The 17585-nt window shown below is 47.0% G+C and overlaps 1 protein-coding gene across 2 annotated transcripts in view; it reads left to right on the plus strand.

Annotated features, from left to right (window-relative positions):
* Positions 1 to 16648, plus strand: part of LOC137359605 (protein yippee-like 5) — a 43108-nt gene extending 26460 nt beyond the window's left edge. Inside the window, exons 2-4 of one of the 2 annotated variants that reach the window (XM_068025434.1) lie at positions 2765 to 2989; positions 3390 to 3564; positions 15791 to 16648. In XM_068025434.1, coding sequence (XP_067881535.1) covers positions 2976 to 2989; positions 3390 to 3564; positions 15791 to 16015 — 414 coding nt within the window. In that variant the 5' untranslated portion in view covers positions 2765 to 2975 and the 3' untranslated portion in view covers positions 16016 to 16648. The remainder of the gene's footprint in view (positions 1 to 2764; positions 2990 to 3389; positions 3565 to 15790) is intronic. The other variant, XM_068025435.1, reaches the window with a different exon arrangement.
* Positions 16649 to 17585: the final 937 nt, after the last annotated feature.

The following is a 17585-nucleotide window of genomic DNA, read 5'->3' on the forward strand; positions in this document are numbered from 1 at the left end:
ACAGCTACAACACTGGCATCTACCCTGCAATGTGGAAAATTGCCCAGGTATGTCCTGTACACAAAAAGCAGGACAAGTCCAACCCGTTCAATTACCGCCCCATCAGTCTACTCTCAATCATCAACAAAGTGATGGAAGGTGTCATCAACAGTGCCATCAAGCAGCACTTGCTTAGCAATAACCTGCTCAGTGATGCTCAGTTTGGGTTCCGCCAGGGCCACTCAGCTCCTGACCTCATTACAGCCTTGGTTCAAACATGGACAAAAGAGCTGAACTCAAGAGGTGAGGTGAGAGTGACTGCCCTTGACATCAAGGCAGTATTTGACTGAGTATGGCATCAAGGAGTCCTAGCAAAACTGAGGTCAATGAGAATCAGGGGGGAAAACTCTGCATTGGTTGCAGTCATACCTAGCGCAAAGGAAGATGGTTGTGGTTGTTGGAGGTCAATCATCTGAGCTGCAGGAGTTCCTCAGGGTAGTGTCCTCGGCCCAACCATCTTCAGCTACTTCATCAATGACCTTCCTTCAATCATAAGGTCAGAAGTAGGGATGTTCGCTGATGATTGCACAATGTTCAGCATCATTCGTGACTCCTCAGATACTGAAGCAGTCCGTGTAGAAATGCAGCAAGACCTGGACAATATCCAGACTTGGGCTGATAAGTGGTAAGTAATATTTGTGCCACACAACTGCCAGGCAATGACCATCTCCCCTTGACATTCAACAGCATTACCATCGCTGAATCCCCCACTATCAACATCCTAGGGGCTACCATTGACCAGAAACTGAACTGGAGTAGTCATATAAATACCGTAGCTACAAGAGCAGGTCAGAGGCTAGGAATCCTGTGGCGAGTAACTCACCTCCTGACTCCCCAAAGCCTGTCCACCATCTACAAGGCACAAGTCAGGAGTGTGATGGAATACTCTCCACTTGCCTGGATGGGTGCAGCTCCAACAACACTCAAGAAGCTCGACACCATCCAGGACAAAGCAGCCCGCTTTATTGACACCCCATCCACAAACATTCACTCCCTCCACCACCGACACACAGTGGCAGCAGTGTGTACCATCTACAAGATGCACTGCAGCAATGCACCAAGGCTCCTTCGACAGCACCTTCCAAACCCGTGACCTCTACCAACTAGAAGGACAAGGGCAGTCGATGCATGGAAACATCACCGCCTGCAAGTTCCCCTCCAAGTCACACACCATCCTGACTTGGAACTATATCACCGTTCCTTCACTGTCACTGGATCAAAATCCTGGAACTCCCTTCCTAACAGCACTGTGGGTGTACCTACCCCACATGGACTGCAGCGGTTCAAGAAGGCAGCTTCTCAAGGACAATTAGGGATGGACAATAAATGCTGGCCTGGCCAGCGACACCCACATCTCATGAATAAATTAAAAAAAAATCCTGTCTGTTCTCAGTAATATCTTGAAGACTTCAATCAAATCACCCCTTAAACCTCTGTATTGAAGCCTACATTGCAACTGGTTTTCCTATTCACTTAACCTAACATCTCTGTAATTTTATGCTTCCATCTACACTGCTTACAATATTTCCTACTTTGTGTCATCAAATTTGGAATTGTGAACATAGGAACAGGAGAAGGCCATTTTAGCCCCTCAAGCCTATTCCTGCCATTCAGTGAGATCACGGCTGTTCTGTGACCAACTCCATATGTGACTTTCAACTCATCCTCGTCTACGTTTGATCGTGGAGGTCCCAACACAAGTCACATTCTGACAATTCTAGTACCTGCCCATTATCCCTACTCTCTGTCTCCTGTCTGCCAATTTCCTAACCTAAACCAATTTACCTTCAATCCCATGAGCTGCAACTTTCGTTAACAGTCTCTTCTGACTGACCTTTTGGAAATCCATGTAGGTAACATCCTTAGACATTCCCCTGTCCACTACTTTAGCCACCTCATAAGATTCAATCAGGTTCATCGGGCATGTACCCTTTACAGATCCATGCTGGCTCTCTGATCAGCTGAAAATTTTCAAGGTGTTCAGTCACCCTCTCCTTAATTATAGACTCTAGTAATTTCCCAACAACAGATGTTCGGCTAACTGGTCTATAATTCCCTGGTTCCCTCTCTCTCCTTTCTTAAATAGCAGAGTGACGCATGCAATTTTCCAATCTAAAGGACAGGTTGCTGAATTGAGAGAACTTTGGAAGATTATAGTTAGGATATCTGAAATGTTCTCACCTACTTCCTTTAAAACCTTGGGATGGAAACCATCTGGTCCTCGGGATTTATCATTTTTTAGTGCCATTATTTTCTCCATTACTGTTATCTTGTTAATGAGCCCCTGGCCCTGATTCGATAATTTCTTTGGGATGTCTGCCATTCTGATCTCTTCCTCTACTGTAAATACTGAGGCAAAGTAATTATTCAACATGTTTGCTATTTCCTTATTTCCATTGACAATATCACCATTACCAGTTATCAAGGGGCCCATGTTACTCCTGACTTAATGTAATTATAGACATGTTTTGGTTGATTTGATATCCCTTGTTTTCATACTCCCTTTTTTGTAACTCTTACTGTTTTGTCACCCTTTGCTGTTCATTGTATCTTCCCCATTTGCCAGGATCTGTGCTATTTTGTGCATTTATGTTGTCTCTTCTCTATTTAGGCACTATGGGGGTTTTTTGACAAGTAGAGCTCTGGTCTCTTGGGTATAAACTGCTTCTGTATCACATGCTGTTTTAAACACCTCACACTGATTTTCTGTTTTCCCCATTAACAGATCTGTCCAGTTTACTGCGGACGGAGTTTACTGCGGACGGAGTTTACTGCGGACGGAGTTTACTGCGGACGGAGTTTACTGCGGACGGAGTTTACTGCGGACGGAGTTTACTGCGGACGGTCTCTGTCTCATCCCGTTGAGGTCACTCTTCCCTAAATGTGTTAGAAAGGGAGAAACCTGAAACTGCCACGGTGTTGAACTTGATCATATTATGATCACTATTGGGTAAATGCTCGTGCACCATTAGGCTGTTAACTAAATCTGATTCATTACTCATAAAATCTAATATAGCCTGTCCCCCTGTTGCAGAAAACTATCCCGGACACACTCGAGAAATTCACCACCTTTCTGACATTTGCTAGTCTGCTTATCCCAATATCTATGAAAGTTCAAATTCCCCTTTAAAAGTAGCTTGCCTTTGTTACATGGTTGTCAATTCTCTGCCTTCATACAAACTACCACATCACAGCTCCTCTCCCACCCACTCCCCAGTGCAAACACACCCCCCTCCAAGCCTTGAGGTTTTAATCTTCAGCCCTAATTCTTATCTCTTCAGCCGGAATCTCCTGATTGCTCAGTTGAAACGTCACTTTTTCTAAATGAAGACTCGACTTCTCTTCTGCAGATTCGACGTGAGTACAGTCCCTAGGCTGGGAATCATGGGCAGAATTTTCCTTGACCATATTGGAGGTACCCGCCTCTTCTCCTGCGCGAACTGTGACACAATTCTGACGAACCGTTCCGAACTCATCTCTACACGCTTCACAGGAGCGACAGGGAGAGCCTTCCTCTTCAATAAGGTGCACTGTTTTAGGACCTCATTATCAGTCTCACTGATCTCTCCAACCTGGACAGGTGGAGTTGCTCAGTACAGTGATGTGTGTGTGTATAGGTGGTGAATCTCCTGTACAGTGAGGAGGGTGTCTATAGGTGGTAAATCTCCTGGACAGTGAGGTGTTTGTGTGATTAGTCAGTATGTGTGTGTACAGGTGGTGAATCTCCTGTACAGTGAGGTGTGTGTGTGTATAGGTGGTGAATCTCCTGTACAGTGAGGTGTGGGTGTGATTAGTCAGTGTGTGTGTGTGTATAGGTGGTGAATCTCCTGTACAGTGAGGTGTGGGTGTGATTAGTCAGTGTGTGTGTGTGTATAGGTGGTGAATCTCCTGTACAGTGAGGTGTTTGTGTGATTAGTCAGTATGTGTGTGTACAGGTGGTGAATCTCCTGTACAGTGAGGTGTGTGTGTGTATAGGTGGTGAATCTCCTGTACAGTGAGGTGTGGGTGTGATTAGTCAGTGTGTGTGTGTGTATAGGTGGTGAATCTCCTGTACAGTGAGGTGTGGGTGTGATTAGTCAGTGTGTGTGTGTGTATAGGTGGTGAATCTCCTGTACAGTGAGGTGTGTGTGTGTGATTAGTCAGTGTGTGTGTATAGGTGGTGAATCTCCTGTACAGTGAGGTGTGGGTGTGATTAGTCAGTGTGTGTGTGTGTATAGGTGGTGAATCTCCTGTACAGTGAGGTGTGGGTGTGATTAGTCAGTGTGTGTGTGTGTATAGGTGGTGAATCTCCTGTACAGTGAGGTGTGGGTGTGATTAGTCAGTGTGTGTGTGTGTATAGGTGGTGAATCTCCTGTACAGTGAGGTGTGTGTGTGTGTATAGGTGGTGAATCTCCTGTACAGTGAGGTGTGGGTGTGATTAGTCAGTGTGTGTGTATAGGTGGTGAATCTCCTGTACAGTGAGGTGTGTGTGTGTGATTAGTCAGTGTGTGTGTATAGGTGGTGAATCTCCTGTACAGTGAGGTGTGTGTGTGTATAGGTGGTGAATCTCCTGTACAGTGAGGTGTGGGTGTGATTAGTCAGTGTGTGTGTGTATAGGTGGTGAATCTCCTGCACAGTGAGGTGTGGGTGTGATTAGTCAGTGTGTGTGTATAGGTGGTGAATCTCCTGTACAGTGAGGTGTGGGTGTGATTAGTCAGTGTGTGTGGGTGGTGAATCTCCTGTGCAGAGAGGTGTGGGTGTGATTAGTCAGTGTGTGTGTGTGTGTGTGTATAGGTGGTGAATCTCCTGCACAGTGAGGTGTGGGTGTGATTAGTCAGTGTGTGTGTGTGTGTGTATAGGTGGTGAATCTCCTGCACAGTGAGGTGTGGGTGTGAATAGTCAGTGTGTGTGTGTGTATAGGTGGTGAATCTCCTGTATAGTGAGGTGTGGGTGTGATTAGTCAGTGTGTGTGTGTGTATAGGTGGTGAATCTCCTGCACAGTGAGGTGTGTGTGTGTATAGGTGGTGAATCTCCTGTACAGTGAGGTGTGGGTGTGATTAGTCAGTGTGTGTGTGTGTATAGGTGGTGAATCTCCTGTACAGTGAGGTGTGGGTGTGATTAGTCAGTGTGTGTGTGTATAGGTGGTGAATCTCCTGTACAGTGAGGTGTGTGTGTGTATAGGTGGTGAATCTCCTGTACAGTGAGGTGTGTGTGTGTATAGGTGGTGAATCTCCTGTACAGTGAGGTGTGGGTGTGATTAGTCAGTGTGTGTGTGTGTATAGGTGGTGAATCTCCTGTACAGTGAGATGTGGGTGTGATTAGTCAGTGTGTGTGTGTGTATAGGTGGTGAATCTCCTGTACAGTGAGGTGTGTGTGTGTGATTAGTCAGTGTGTGTGTATAGGTGGTGAATCTCCTGTACAGTGACGTGTGAGTGTGATTAGTCAGTGTGTGTGTGTGTATAGGTGGTGAATCTCCTGTACAGTGAGGTGTGGGTGTGATTAGTCAGTGTGTGTGGGTGGTGAATCTCCTGTACAGTGAGGTGTGTGTGTGTGATTAGTCAGTGTGTGTGTATAGGTGGTGAATCTCCTGTACAGTGAGGTGTGGGTGTGAATAGTCAGTGTGTGTGTGTGTATAGGTGGTGAATCTCCTGTACAGTGAGGTGTGGGTGTGATTAGTCAGTGTGTGTGTGTGTATAGGTGGTGAATCTCCTGTACAGTGAGGTGTGGGTGTGATTAGTCAGTGTGTGTGGGTGGTGAATCTCCTGTGCAGAGAGGTGTGGGTGTGATTAGTCAGTGTGTGTGTGTGTATAGGTGGTGAATCTCCTGTACAGTGAGGTGTGGGTGTGAATAGTCAGTGTGTGTGTGTGTACAGGTGGTGAATCTCCTGTACAGTGAGGTGTGGGTATGATTAGTCAGTGTGTGTGTGGGTACAGGTGGTGAATCTCCTGTATAGTGAGGTGTGGGTGTGAATAGTCAGTGTGTGTGTGTATAGGTGGTGAATCTCCTGTCCAGTGAGGTGTGGGTGTGATTAGTCAGTGTGTGTGGGTGGTGAATCTCCTGTGCAGAGAGGTGTGGGTGTGATTAGTCAGTGTGTGTGTGTGTGTGTGTATAGGTGGTGAATCTCCTGCACAGTGAGGTGTGGGTGTGATTAGTCAGTGTGTGTGTGTGTGTGTATAGGTGGTGAATCTCCTGCACAGTGAGGTGTGGGTGTGAATAGTCAGTGTGTGTGTGTGTATAGGTGGTGAATCTCCTGTATAGTGAGGTGTGGGTGTGATTAGTCAGTGTGTGTGTGTGTATAGGTGGTGAATCTCCTGCACAGTGAGGTGTGTGTGTGTATAGGTGGTGAATCTCCTGTACAGTGAGGTGTGGGTGTGATTAGTCAGTGTGTGTGTGTGTATAGGTGGTGAATCTCCTGTACAGTGAGGTGTGGGTGTGATTAGTCAGTGTGTGTGTGTATAGGTGGTGAATCTCCTGTACAGTGAGGTGTGTGTGTGTATAGGTGGTGAATCTCCTGTACAGTGAGGTGTGTGTGTGTATAGGTGGTGAATCTCCTGTACAGTGAGGTGTGGGTGTGATTAGTCAGTGTGTGTGTGTGTATAGGTGGTGAATCTCCTGTACAGTGAGATGTGGGTGTGATTAGTCAGTGTGTGTGTGTGTATAGGTGGTGAATCTCCTGTACAGTGAGGTGTGTGTATGTGATTAGTCAGTGTGTGTGTATAGGTGGTGAATCTCCTGTACAGTGACGTGTGAGTGTGATTAGTCAGTGTGTGTGTGTGTATAGGTGGTGAATCTCCTGTACAGTGAGGTGTGGGTGTGATTAGTCAGTGTGTGTGGGTGGTGAATCTCCTGTACAGTGAGGTGTGTGTGTGTGATTAGTCAGTGTGTGTGTATAGGTGGTGAATCTCCTGTACAGTGAGGTGTGGGTGTGAATAGTCAGTGTGTGTGTGTGTATAGGTGGTGAATCTCCTGTACAGTGAGGTGTGGGTGTGATTAGTCAGTGTGTGTGTGTGTATAGGTGGTGAATCTCCTGTACAGTGAGGTGTGGGTGTGATTAGTCAGTGTGTGTGGGTGGTGAATCTCCTGTGCAGAGAGGTGTGGGTGTGATTAGTCAGTGTGTGTGTGTGTATAGGTGGTGAATCTCCTGTACAGTGAGGTGTGGGTGTGATTAGTCAGTGTGTGTGTGTACAGGTGGTGAATCTCCTGTACAGTGAGGTGTGGGTATGATTAGTCAGTGTGTGTGTGGGTACAGGTGGTGAATCTCCTGTATAGTGAGGTGTGGGTGTGAATAGTCAGTGTGTGTGTGTATAGGTGGTGAATCTCCTGTCCAGTGAGGTGTGGGTGTGATTAGTCAGTGTGTGTGGGTGGTGAATCTCCTGTACAGTGAGGTGTGTGTGTGTGATTAGTCAGTGTGTGTGTATAGGTGGTGAATCTCCTGTACAGTGACGTGTGAGTGTGATTAGTCAGTGTGTGTGTGTGTATAGGTGGTGAATCTCCTGTACAGTGAGGTGTGGGTGTGATTAGTCAGTGTGTGTGGGTGGTGAATCTCCTGTACAGTGAGGTGTGTGTGTGTGATTAGTCAGTGTGTGTGTATAGGTGGTGAATCTCCTGTACAGTGAGGTGTGGGTGTGAATAGTCAGTGTGTGTGTGTGTATAGGTGGTGAATCTCCTGTACAGTGAGGTGTGGGTGTGATTAGTCAGTGTGTGTGTGTGTATAGGTGGTGAATCTCCTGTACAGTGAGGTGTGGGTGTGATTAGTCAGTGTGTGTGTGTGTATAGGTGGTGAATCTCCTGTACAGTGAGGTGTGGGAGTGAATAGTCAGTGTGTGTGTGTGTATAGGTGGTGAATCTCCTGTACAGTGAGGTGTGGGTGTGATTAGTCAGTGTGTGTGTGTGTATAGGTGGTGAATCTCCTGTACAGTGAGGTGTGGGTGTGATTAGTCAGTGTGTGTGTGTGTATAGGTGGTGAATCTCCTGTATAGTGAGGTGTGGGTGTGATTAGTCAGTGTGTGTGTGTGTGTGTGTATAGGTGGTGAATCTCCTGTACAGTGAGGTGTGGGTGTGATTAGTCAGTGTGTGTGTGTGTATAGGTGGTGAATCTCCTGTGCAGTGAGGTTTGGGTGTGATTAGTCAGTGTGTGTGTGTGTATAGGTGGTGAATCTCCTGTATAGTGAGTTGTGGGTGTGAATAGTCAGTGTGTGTGTGTATAGGTGGTGAATCTCCTGTACAGTGAGGTGTGGGTGTGAATAGTCAGTGTGTGTGTATAGGTGGTGAATCTCCTGTATAGTGAGTTGTGGGTGTGAATAGTCAGTGTGTGTGTGTATAGGTGGTGAATCTCCTGTACAGTGAGTTGTGGGTGTGAATAGTCAGTGTGTGTGTGTGTGTATAGGTGGTGAATCTCCTGTGCAGTGAGGTGTGGGTATGAATAGTCAGTGTGTGTGTGTGTGTAGGTGGTGAATCTCCTGTACAGTGAGGTGTGGGTGTGAATAGTCAGTGTGTGTGTGTGTGTAGGTGGTGAATCTCCTGTACAGTGAGGTGTGGGTGTGATTAGTCAGTGTGTGTGTGTGTGTAGGTGGTGAATCTCCTGTACAGTGAGGTGTGGGTGTGAATAGTCAGTGTGTGTGTGTGTGTAGGTGGTGAATCTCCTGTACAGTGAGGTGTGGGTGTGATTAGTCAGTGTGTGTGTGTGTGTATAGGTGGTGAATCTCCTGTGCAGTGAGGTGTGGGTGTGATTAGTCAGTGTGTGTGTGTAGGTGGTGAATCTCCTGCACAGTGAGGTGTGAGTGTGATTAGTCCGTGTGTGTGTGTGTATAGGTGGTGAATCTCCTGTACAGTGAGGTGTGAGTGTGATTAGTCAGTGTGTGTGTGTGTGTGTGTATAGGTGGTGAATCTCCTGTACAGTGAGGTGTGGGTGTGATTAGTCAGTGTGTGTGTGTAGGTGGTGAATCTCCTGTACAGTGAGGTGTGGGTGTGATTAGTCAGTGTGTGTGGGTGGTGAATCTCCTGTGCAGAGAGGTGTGGGTGTGATTAGTCAGTGTGTGTGGGTGGTGAATCTCCTGTACAGTGAGGTGTGGGTGTGAATAGTCAGTGTGTGTGTGTATAGGTGGTGAATCTCCTGTATAGTGAGGTGTGGGTGTGATTAGTCAGTGTGTGTGTATAGGTGGTGAATCTCCTGTCCAGTGAGGTGTTGGTGTGATTAGTCAGTGTGTGTGTGTGTATAGGTGGTGAATCTCCTGTATAGTGAGGTGTGGGTGTGATTAGTCAGTGTGTGTGTGTGTGTGTGTGTATAGGTGGTGAATCTCCTGTACAGTGAGGTGTGGGTGTGATTAGTCAGTGTGTGTGTGTAGGTGGTGAATCTCCTGTACAGTGAGGTGTGGGTGTGAATAGTCAGTGTGTGTGTGTATAGGTGGTGAATCTCCTGTACAGTGAGGTGTGGGTGTGATTAGTCAGTGTGTGTGTGTGTGGATGGTGAATCTCCTGTGCAGAGGTGTGTGGGTGTGATTAGTCAGTGTGTGTATAGGTGGTGAATCTCCTGTACAGTGAGGTGTGAGTGTGATTTTTTTCGTCAGTATTTACAGTAGAGAAAGAAAATGTTGTCGAGGAGAATACTGAGATTCAGACTACTAGGCTAGATGGGATTGAGGTTCACAAGGAGGAGGTGTTAGCAATTTTGGAAAGTGTGAAAATAGATAAGTCCCCTGGGCCAGATGGGATTTATCCTAGGATTCTCTGGGAAGCTAGGGAGGAGATTGCAGAGCCTTTGTCCTTGATCTTTATGTCGTCATTGTCGACAGGAATAGTGCCGGAAGACTGGAAGATAGCAAATGTTGTCCCCTTGTTCAAGAAGGGGAGTTTAGACAGCCCTGGTAATTATAGACCTGTGAGCCTTACTTCGGTTGTGGGTAAAATGTTGGAAAAGGTTATAAGAGATAGGATTTATAATCATCTTGAAAAGAATAAGTTCATTAGCGATAGTCAGCACGGTTTTGTGAAGGGTAGGTCGTGCCTCACAAACCTTATTGAGTTTTTCGAGAAGGTGACCAAATAGGTGGATGAGGGTAAAGCAGTGGATGTGGTGTATATGGATTTCAGTAAGGCGTTTGATAAGGTTCCCCACGGTAGGCTATTGCAGAAAATACGGACGTATGGGGTTGAAGGTGATTTAGAGCTTTGGATCAGAAATTGGCTAGCTGAAAGAAGACAGAGGGTGGTGGTTGATGGCAAATGTTCATCCTGGAGTTTAGTTACTAGTGGTGTACCGCAAGGATCTGTTTTGGGGCCACTGCTGTTTGTCATTTTTATAAATGACCTGGAAGAGGGTGTAGAAGGGTGGATTAGTAAATTTGCGGATGACACGAAGGTCGGTGGAGTTGTGGATAGTGCCGAAGGATGTTGTAGGGTACAGAGGGACATAGATAGGCTGCAGAGCTGGGCTGAGAGATGGCAAATGGAGTTTAATGCGGAGAAGTGTGTGGTGATTCACTTTGGAAGGAGTAACAGGAATGCAGAGTACTGGGCTAATGGGAAGATTCTTGGTTGTGTAGATGAACAGAGAGATCTTGGTGTCCAGGTACATAAATCCCTGAAAGTTGCTACCCAAGTTAATAGGGCTGTCAAGAAGGCATATGGTGTGTTAGCTTTTATTAGTAGGGGGGTCGAGTTTCGGAGCCACGAGGTCATGATGCAGCTGTACAAAACTCTGGTGAGACCGCACCTGGAGCATTGCGTGCAGTTCTGGTCACCGCATTATAGGAAGGATGTAGAAGCTATGGAAAGGGTGCAGAGGAGATTTACTAGGATGTTGCCTGGTATGGAGGGAAGGTCTTACGAGGAAAGGCTGAGGGACTTGAGGTTGTTTTCGTTGGAGAGAAGTAGGAGGAGAGGTGACTTAATAGAGACATATAAGATAATCAGAGGGTTAGATAGGGTGGATAGTGAGAGTCTTTTTCCTCGGATGGTGATGGCAAACACGAGGGGACATAGCTTTAAGTTGAGGGGTGATAGATATAGGACAGATGTTAGAGGTAGTTTCTTTACTCAGAGAGTAGTAGGGGCGTGGAACGCCCTGCCTGCAACAGTAGTAGACTCTCCAACTTTAAGGGCATTTAAGTGGTCATTGGATAGACATATGGATGAAAATGGAATAGTGTAGGTCAGATGGTTTCACAGGTCGGCGCAACATCGAGGGCCGAAGGGCCTGTACTGCGCTGTAATGTTCTAATTCTAATTCTAATTAGTCAGTGTGTGTGTGTATAGGTGGTGAATCTCCTGTACAGTGAGGTGTGGGTGTGATTAGTCAGTGTGTGTGTGTGTACAGGTGGTGAATCTCCTGTACAGTGAGGTGTGTCTGTGTATAGGTTAGAATTAGAATTAGAATATTACAGCGCAGTACAGGCCCTTCGGCCCTCGATGTTGCGCCGATCATCTGACCTACACTATTCCATTTACATCCATATGTCTATCCAATGACCACTTAAATGCCCTTAAAGTTGGCGAGTCTACTACTGTTGCAGGCAGGGCGTTCCACGCCCCTACTACTCTCTGCGTAAAGAAACTACCTCTGACATCTGTCCTATATCTTTCACCCCTCAACTTAAAGCTATGTCCCCTCGTGTTTGCCATCCTCATCCGAGGAAAAAGACTCTCACTATCCACCCTATCTAACCCTCTGATGATCTTGTATGTCTCTATTAAGTCACCTCTCCTCCTCCTTCTCTCTAACGAAAACAACCCCAAGTCCCTCAGCCTTTCCTCGTAAGACCTTCCTTCCATACCAGGCAACATCCTAGTAAATCTCCTCTGCACCCTTTCCAAAGCTTCGACATCCTTCCTATAATGCGGTGACCAGAACTGCACGCAATACTCCAGGTGCGGCCTCACCAGAGTTTTGTACAGCTGCATCATGACCCCGTGGCTCTGAAACTCGATCCCCCTACTAATAAAGGCTAACACACCATATGCCTTCTTAACAGCCCTATTAACCTGGGTAGCAACTTTCAGGGATTTATGTACCTGGATACCAAGATCTCTCTGCTCATCTACACTACCAAGAATCTTCCCATTAGCCCAGTACTCTGCATTGCTGTTACTCCTTCCAAAGTGAATCACCTCACACTTCTCCGCATTAAACTCCATTTGCCATCTCTCAGCCCAGCTCTGCAGCCTATCTATGTCCCTCTGTACCCTACAACACCCTTCGACACTATCCACAACTCCACCGACCTTCGTGTCATCCGCAAATTTACTAACCCACCCTTCTACACCCTCATCCAGGTCGTTTATAAAAATGACAAACAGCAGTGGCCCCAAAACAGAACCTTGCGGTACACCACTAGTAACTAAACTCCAGGATGAACATTTGCCATCAACCACCACCCTCTGTCTTCTTTCAGCTAGCCAATTTCTGATCCAAAGCTCTAAATCACCTTCAACCCCATACTTGCGTATTTTCTGCAATAGCCTACCGTGGGGAACCTTATCAAACGCCTTACTGAAATCCATATACACCACATCCACGGCTTTACCCTCATCCACCTGTTTGGTCACCTTCTCGAAAAACTCAATAAGGTTTGTGAGGCACGACCTACCTTTCACAAAACCGTGCTGACTATCGCAAATGAACTTATTCTTTTCAAGATGATTATAAATCCTGTCTCTTATAACCTTTTCCAACATTTTACCCACAACCGAAGTAAGGCTCACAGGTCTATAATTACCAGGGCTGTCTCTACTCCCCTTCTTGAACAAGGGGACAACATTTGCTATCCTCCAGTCCTCCGGCACTACTCCTGTCGACAATGACGACTTGAAGATCAACAACAACGGCTCTGCAATCTCCTCCCTGGCTTCCTAGAGAATCCTAGGATAAATCCCATCTGGCCCAGGGGACTTATCTATTTTCACTCTTTCCAAAATTGCTAACACCTCCTCCTTGTGAATCTCAATCCCATCTAGCCTAGTAGCCTGAATCTCAGTATTCTCCTCGGCAACATTTTCTTTCTCTACTGTAAATACTGACGAAAAATATTCATTTAACGCTTCCCCTATCTCCTCTGATTCCGCACACAACTTCCCACTACTATCCTTGATTGGCCCTGTTCTAACTCTTATCATTCGTTTATTCCTGATATACCTATAGAAAGCCTTAGGGTTTTCTTTGATCCTATCCGCCAATGACTTCTCGTGTCCTCTCCTTGCTCTTCTTAGCCCTCCCTTTAGGTCCTTCCTGGCTAGCTTGTAACTCTCAAGCGCCCTAACTGAGCCTTCACGTCTCATCCTAACATAAGCCGCCCTCTTCCTCTTGACAAGCGCTTCAACTTCTTGAGTAAACCACGGCTCCCTCGCTCGACAACTTCCTCCCTGCCTGACAGGTACATACTTATCAAGGACACGCATTAGCTGCTCCTTGAATAAGCTCCACATTTCGTTTGTGCCCATCCCCTGCAGTTTCCTTCCCCATCCTACACATCCTAAATCTTGCCTAATCGCGTCATAATTTACTTTCCCCCAGCTATAATTCTTGCCCTGCGGTATATACCTGTCCCTGCCCATCGCTAAGGTAAACCTAACCGAATTGTGATCACTATCGCCAAAGTGCTCACCTACATCTAAATCGAACACCTGGCCGGGTTCATTACCCAGTACCAAATCCAATGTGGCATCGCCCCTGGTTGGCCTGTCCACATACTGTGTCAGAAAACCCTCCTGCACACACTGGACAAAAACAGACCCATCTAAAGTACTCGAACTATAGTATTTCCAGTCAATATTTGGAAAGTTAAAGTCCCCCATAACCACTACCCTGTTACTCTCGCTCCTGTCGAGAATCATCTTCGCTATCCTTTCCTCTACATCTCTGGAACTATTCGGAGGTCTATAGGTGGTGAATCTCCTGTACAGTGAGGTGTGTGTGTGATTAGTCAGTGTGTGTGTATAGGTGGTGAATCTCCTGTGCAGTGAGGTGTGGGTGTGAATAGTCAGTGTGTGTGTGTGTATAGGTGGTGAATGTCCTGTACAGTGAGGTGTGGGTGTGATTAGTCAGTGTGTGTGTGTGTGTGGGTGGTGAATCTCCTGTATAGTGAGTTGTGGGTGTGAATAGTCAGTGTGTGTGTGTGTATAGGTGGTGAATCTCCTGTACAGTGAGGTGTGGGTGTGATTAGTCAGTGTGTGTGTGTGTCTAGGTGGTGAATCTCCTGTGCAGTGAGGTGTGGGTGTGATTAGTCAGTGTGTGTGTGTGTGTGTATAGGTGGTGAATCTCCTGTACAGTGAGGTGTGGGTGTGATTAGTCAGTGTGTGTGTGTATAGGTGGTGAATCTCCTGTGCAGTGAGGTGTGGGTGTGATTAGTCAGTGTGTGTGTGTGTATAGGTGGTGAATCTCCTGTACAGTGAGGTGTGGGTGTGATTAGTCAGTGTGTGTGTGTGTATAGGTGGTGAATCTCCTGTACAGTGAGGTGTGGGTGTGATTAGTCAGTGTGTGTGTGTATAGGTGGTGAATCTCCTGTACAGTGAGGTGTGAGTGTGATTAGTCAGTGTGTGTGTGTGTATAGGTGGTGAATCTCCTGTACAGTGAGGTGTGGGTGTGATTAGTCAGTGTGTGTGTGTGTATAGGTGGTGAATCTCCTGTGCAGTGAGGTGTGTGTGTGTGTGTCTAGGTGGTGAATCTCCTGCACAGTGAGGTGTGGGTGTGATTAGTCAGTGTGTGTGTGTATAGGTGGTGAATCTCCTGTACAGTGAGGTGTGTGTGTGTGATTAGTCAGTGTGTGTGTGTGTATAGGTGGTGAATCTCCTGTACAGTGAGGTGTGTGTGTGTGATTAGTCAGTGTGTGTGTATAGGTGGTGAATCTCCTGTACAGTGAGGTGTGGGTGTGATTAGTCAGTGTGTGTGTGTGTCTAGGTGGTGAATCTCCTGTACAGTGAGGTGTGGGTGTGATTAGTCAGTGTGTGTGTGTGTATAGGTGGTGAATCTCCTGCACAGTGAGGTGTGGGTGTGATTAGTCAGTGTGTGTGTGTCTAGGTGGTGAATCTCCTGTGCAGTGAGGTGTGGGTGTGAATAGTCAGTGTGTGTGTGTGTATAGGTGGTGAATCTCCTGTACAGTGAGGTGTGGGTGTGATTAGTCAGTGTGTGTGTGTGTCTAGGTGGTGAATCTCCTGTATAGTGAGGTGTGGGTGTGATTAGTCAGTGTGTGTGTGTGTGTGTGTGTATAGGTGGTGAATCTCCTGTACAGTGAGGTGTGGGTGTGATTAGTCAGTGTGTGTGTGTGTATAGGTGGTGAATCTCCTGCACAGTGAGGTGTGGGTGTGATTAGTCAGTGTGTGTGTGTGTCTAGGTGGTGAATCTCCTGTACAGTGAGGTGTGGGTGTGATTAGTCAGTGTGTGTGTGTGTCTAGGTGGTGAATCTCCTGTACAGTGAGGTGTGGGTGTGATTAGTCAGTGTGTGTGTCTGTCTAGGTGGTGAATCTCCTGCACAGTGAGGTGTGGGTGTGATTAGTCAGTGTGTGTGTGTGTATAGGTGGTGAATCTCCTGTACAGTGAGGTGTGGGTGTGATTAGTCAGTGTGTGTGTGTGTCTAGGTGGTGAATCTCCTGTACAGTGAGGTGTGGGTGTGATTAGTCAGTGTGTGTGTCTGTCTAGGTGGTGAATCTCCTGCACAGTGAGGTGTGGGTGTGATTAGTCAGTGTGTGTGTGTGTCTAGGTGGTGAATCTCCTGTATAGTGAGGCGTGGGTGTGATTAGTCACTATCTCTCTCTCTCTCTCCCTCCCTTCGCCCACCCCCAGGTTGTGAATCTGCAGTACAGTGAGGTACAGGACCGGGTTATGTTGACAGGTCGACACATGGTGAGAGACGTTAGCTGCAAGAACTGCAACAGTAAGCTGGGCTGGATCTACGAGTTTGCAACTGAGGACAGTCAGCGGTACAAGGAGGGCAGAGTGATCCTGGAGCGTGCTTTGGTGCGTGAGAGTGAAGGCTTTGAAGAGCATGTTCCTTCCGACACCTCCTGAGGAGACTCTCCTTCATTGTAACTTTTCTTTTTGTTCTGTTTCTGAAAGAAAAGACAAACCTTTTATTTTAAAAAGTAATTTCTCTCTCTGGTGGACAGTGTTACTTTCGCATGGAGTCAGGCGTTGTGTTGTAAGTTCAGAGACAGGAGGAAAGTGTCTCACTTTATAAACAGTGCTTTTAACTCCCAGTATCTATGTATCTGTAGGGAAAAGAAATTCTGCCATGCTCAGCTTTTATTTAACATTTTTTTAAATAGTACTTTTCTTGCTCCTTGTTAGGTGCTGAGTGGCAGCTCACCTACGCTTCTAGACCTTGCTGCTTGTGACTCGGAGGGAAAGGTTTAACAGCATAGGCTGGCGTAGAGTGAGCTCACAGTCTAGTGAGACGTATTGCTGGTCTGTGGTCTCAGATGGGAATTGTTCTCCCACAGTCCGGATGTGGTCCATTGTCACTGGATTGCACTGGTCGGAGCAGTCGGATTCCCCGCCTGCCTGCAGACTCTGCACCATCCTCTGCTCATGTCTGTGCCCAGTGTCTGCTCAAGGGAAGTTGCATTTTCATGTTTCCTCTTGGGAGCCTCAGTGTGTGTATCCAATGTAACTTATAAATAATTTAATAAAAGGAATATGTTAGCCCAGGTTCGCTGTCAGTTCTCCTGACTGAAACACCCTGTCTACATTCTCACCTCTTCCTCTTTCTCTTTCTCTCTCTCTCTCTGTCTCTCTCTCTCTCTGTACACGGACACTCGCTGCTCCTGACTGAAACACCCTGTCTACATTCTCATCTCTCTCTCTCTCTCTCTCTCTCTCTGTACATGGAGACTCCCTGCTCCTGACTGAAACACCCTGTCTACATTCTCACCGCTCTCTCTCTCTCTCTGCACACGGAGACTCCCTGCTCCTGACTGAAACACCCTGTCTACATTCTCACCTCTCTCTCTCTCTCTCTCTCTCTCTCTCTCTCTCTGTACACGGAGACTCCCTGCTCCTGACTGAAACACCCTGTCTACATTCTCACCTCTGTCTCTCTCTCTGTACATGGAGTCTCCCCGCTCCTGACTGAAACACCCTGTCTACATTCTCACCTCTCTCTCTCTCTCTCTGCACACGGAGACTCCCTGCTCCTGACTGAAACACCCTGTCTACATTCTCATCTCTCTCTCTCTCTCTCTCTCTCTCTCTCTCTCTGAACACGGAGACTCCCTGCTCCTGACTGAAACACCCTGTCTACATTCTCACCTCTCTCTCTCTGGACACGGAGACTCCCTGCTCCTGACTGAAACACCCTGTCTACATTCTCATCTCTCTCTCTCTCTCTCTCTCTCTCTCTCTCTCTCTCTGAACACGGAGACTCCCTGCTCCTGACTGAAACACCCTGTCTACATTCTCACCTCTCTCTCTCTGGACACGGAGACTCCCTGCTCCTGACTGAAACACCCTGTCTACATTCTCACCTCTCTCTCTCTCGACACGGAGACTCCCTGCTCCTGACTGAAACACCCTGTCGACATTCTCACCTCTCTCTCTCTCTCTCTCTCTCTCCTCTCTCTCTGTACACGGAGACTCCCTG

Source organism: Heterodontus francisci, unplaced genomic scaffold (genome assembly GCF_036365525.1).
Source record: "Heterodontus francisci isolate sHetFra1 unplaced genomic scaffold, sHetFra1.hap1 HAP1_SCAFFOLD_461, whole genome shotgun sequence".
Taxonomy (NCBI): domain Eukaryota; kingdom Metazoa; phylum Chordata; class Chondrichthyes; order Heterodontiformes; family Heterodontidae; genus Heterodontus; species Heterodontus francisci.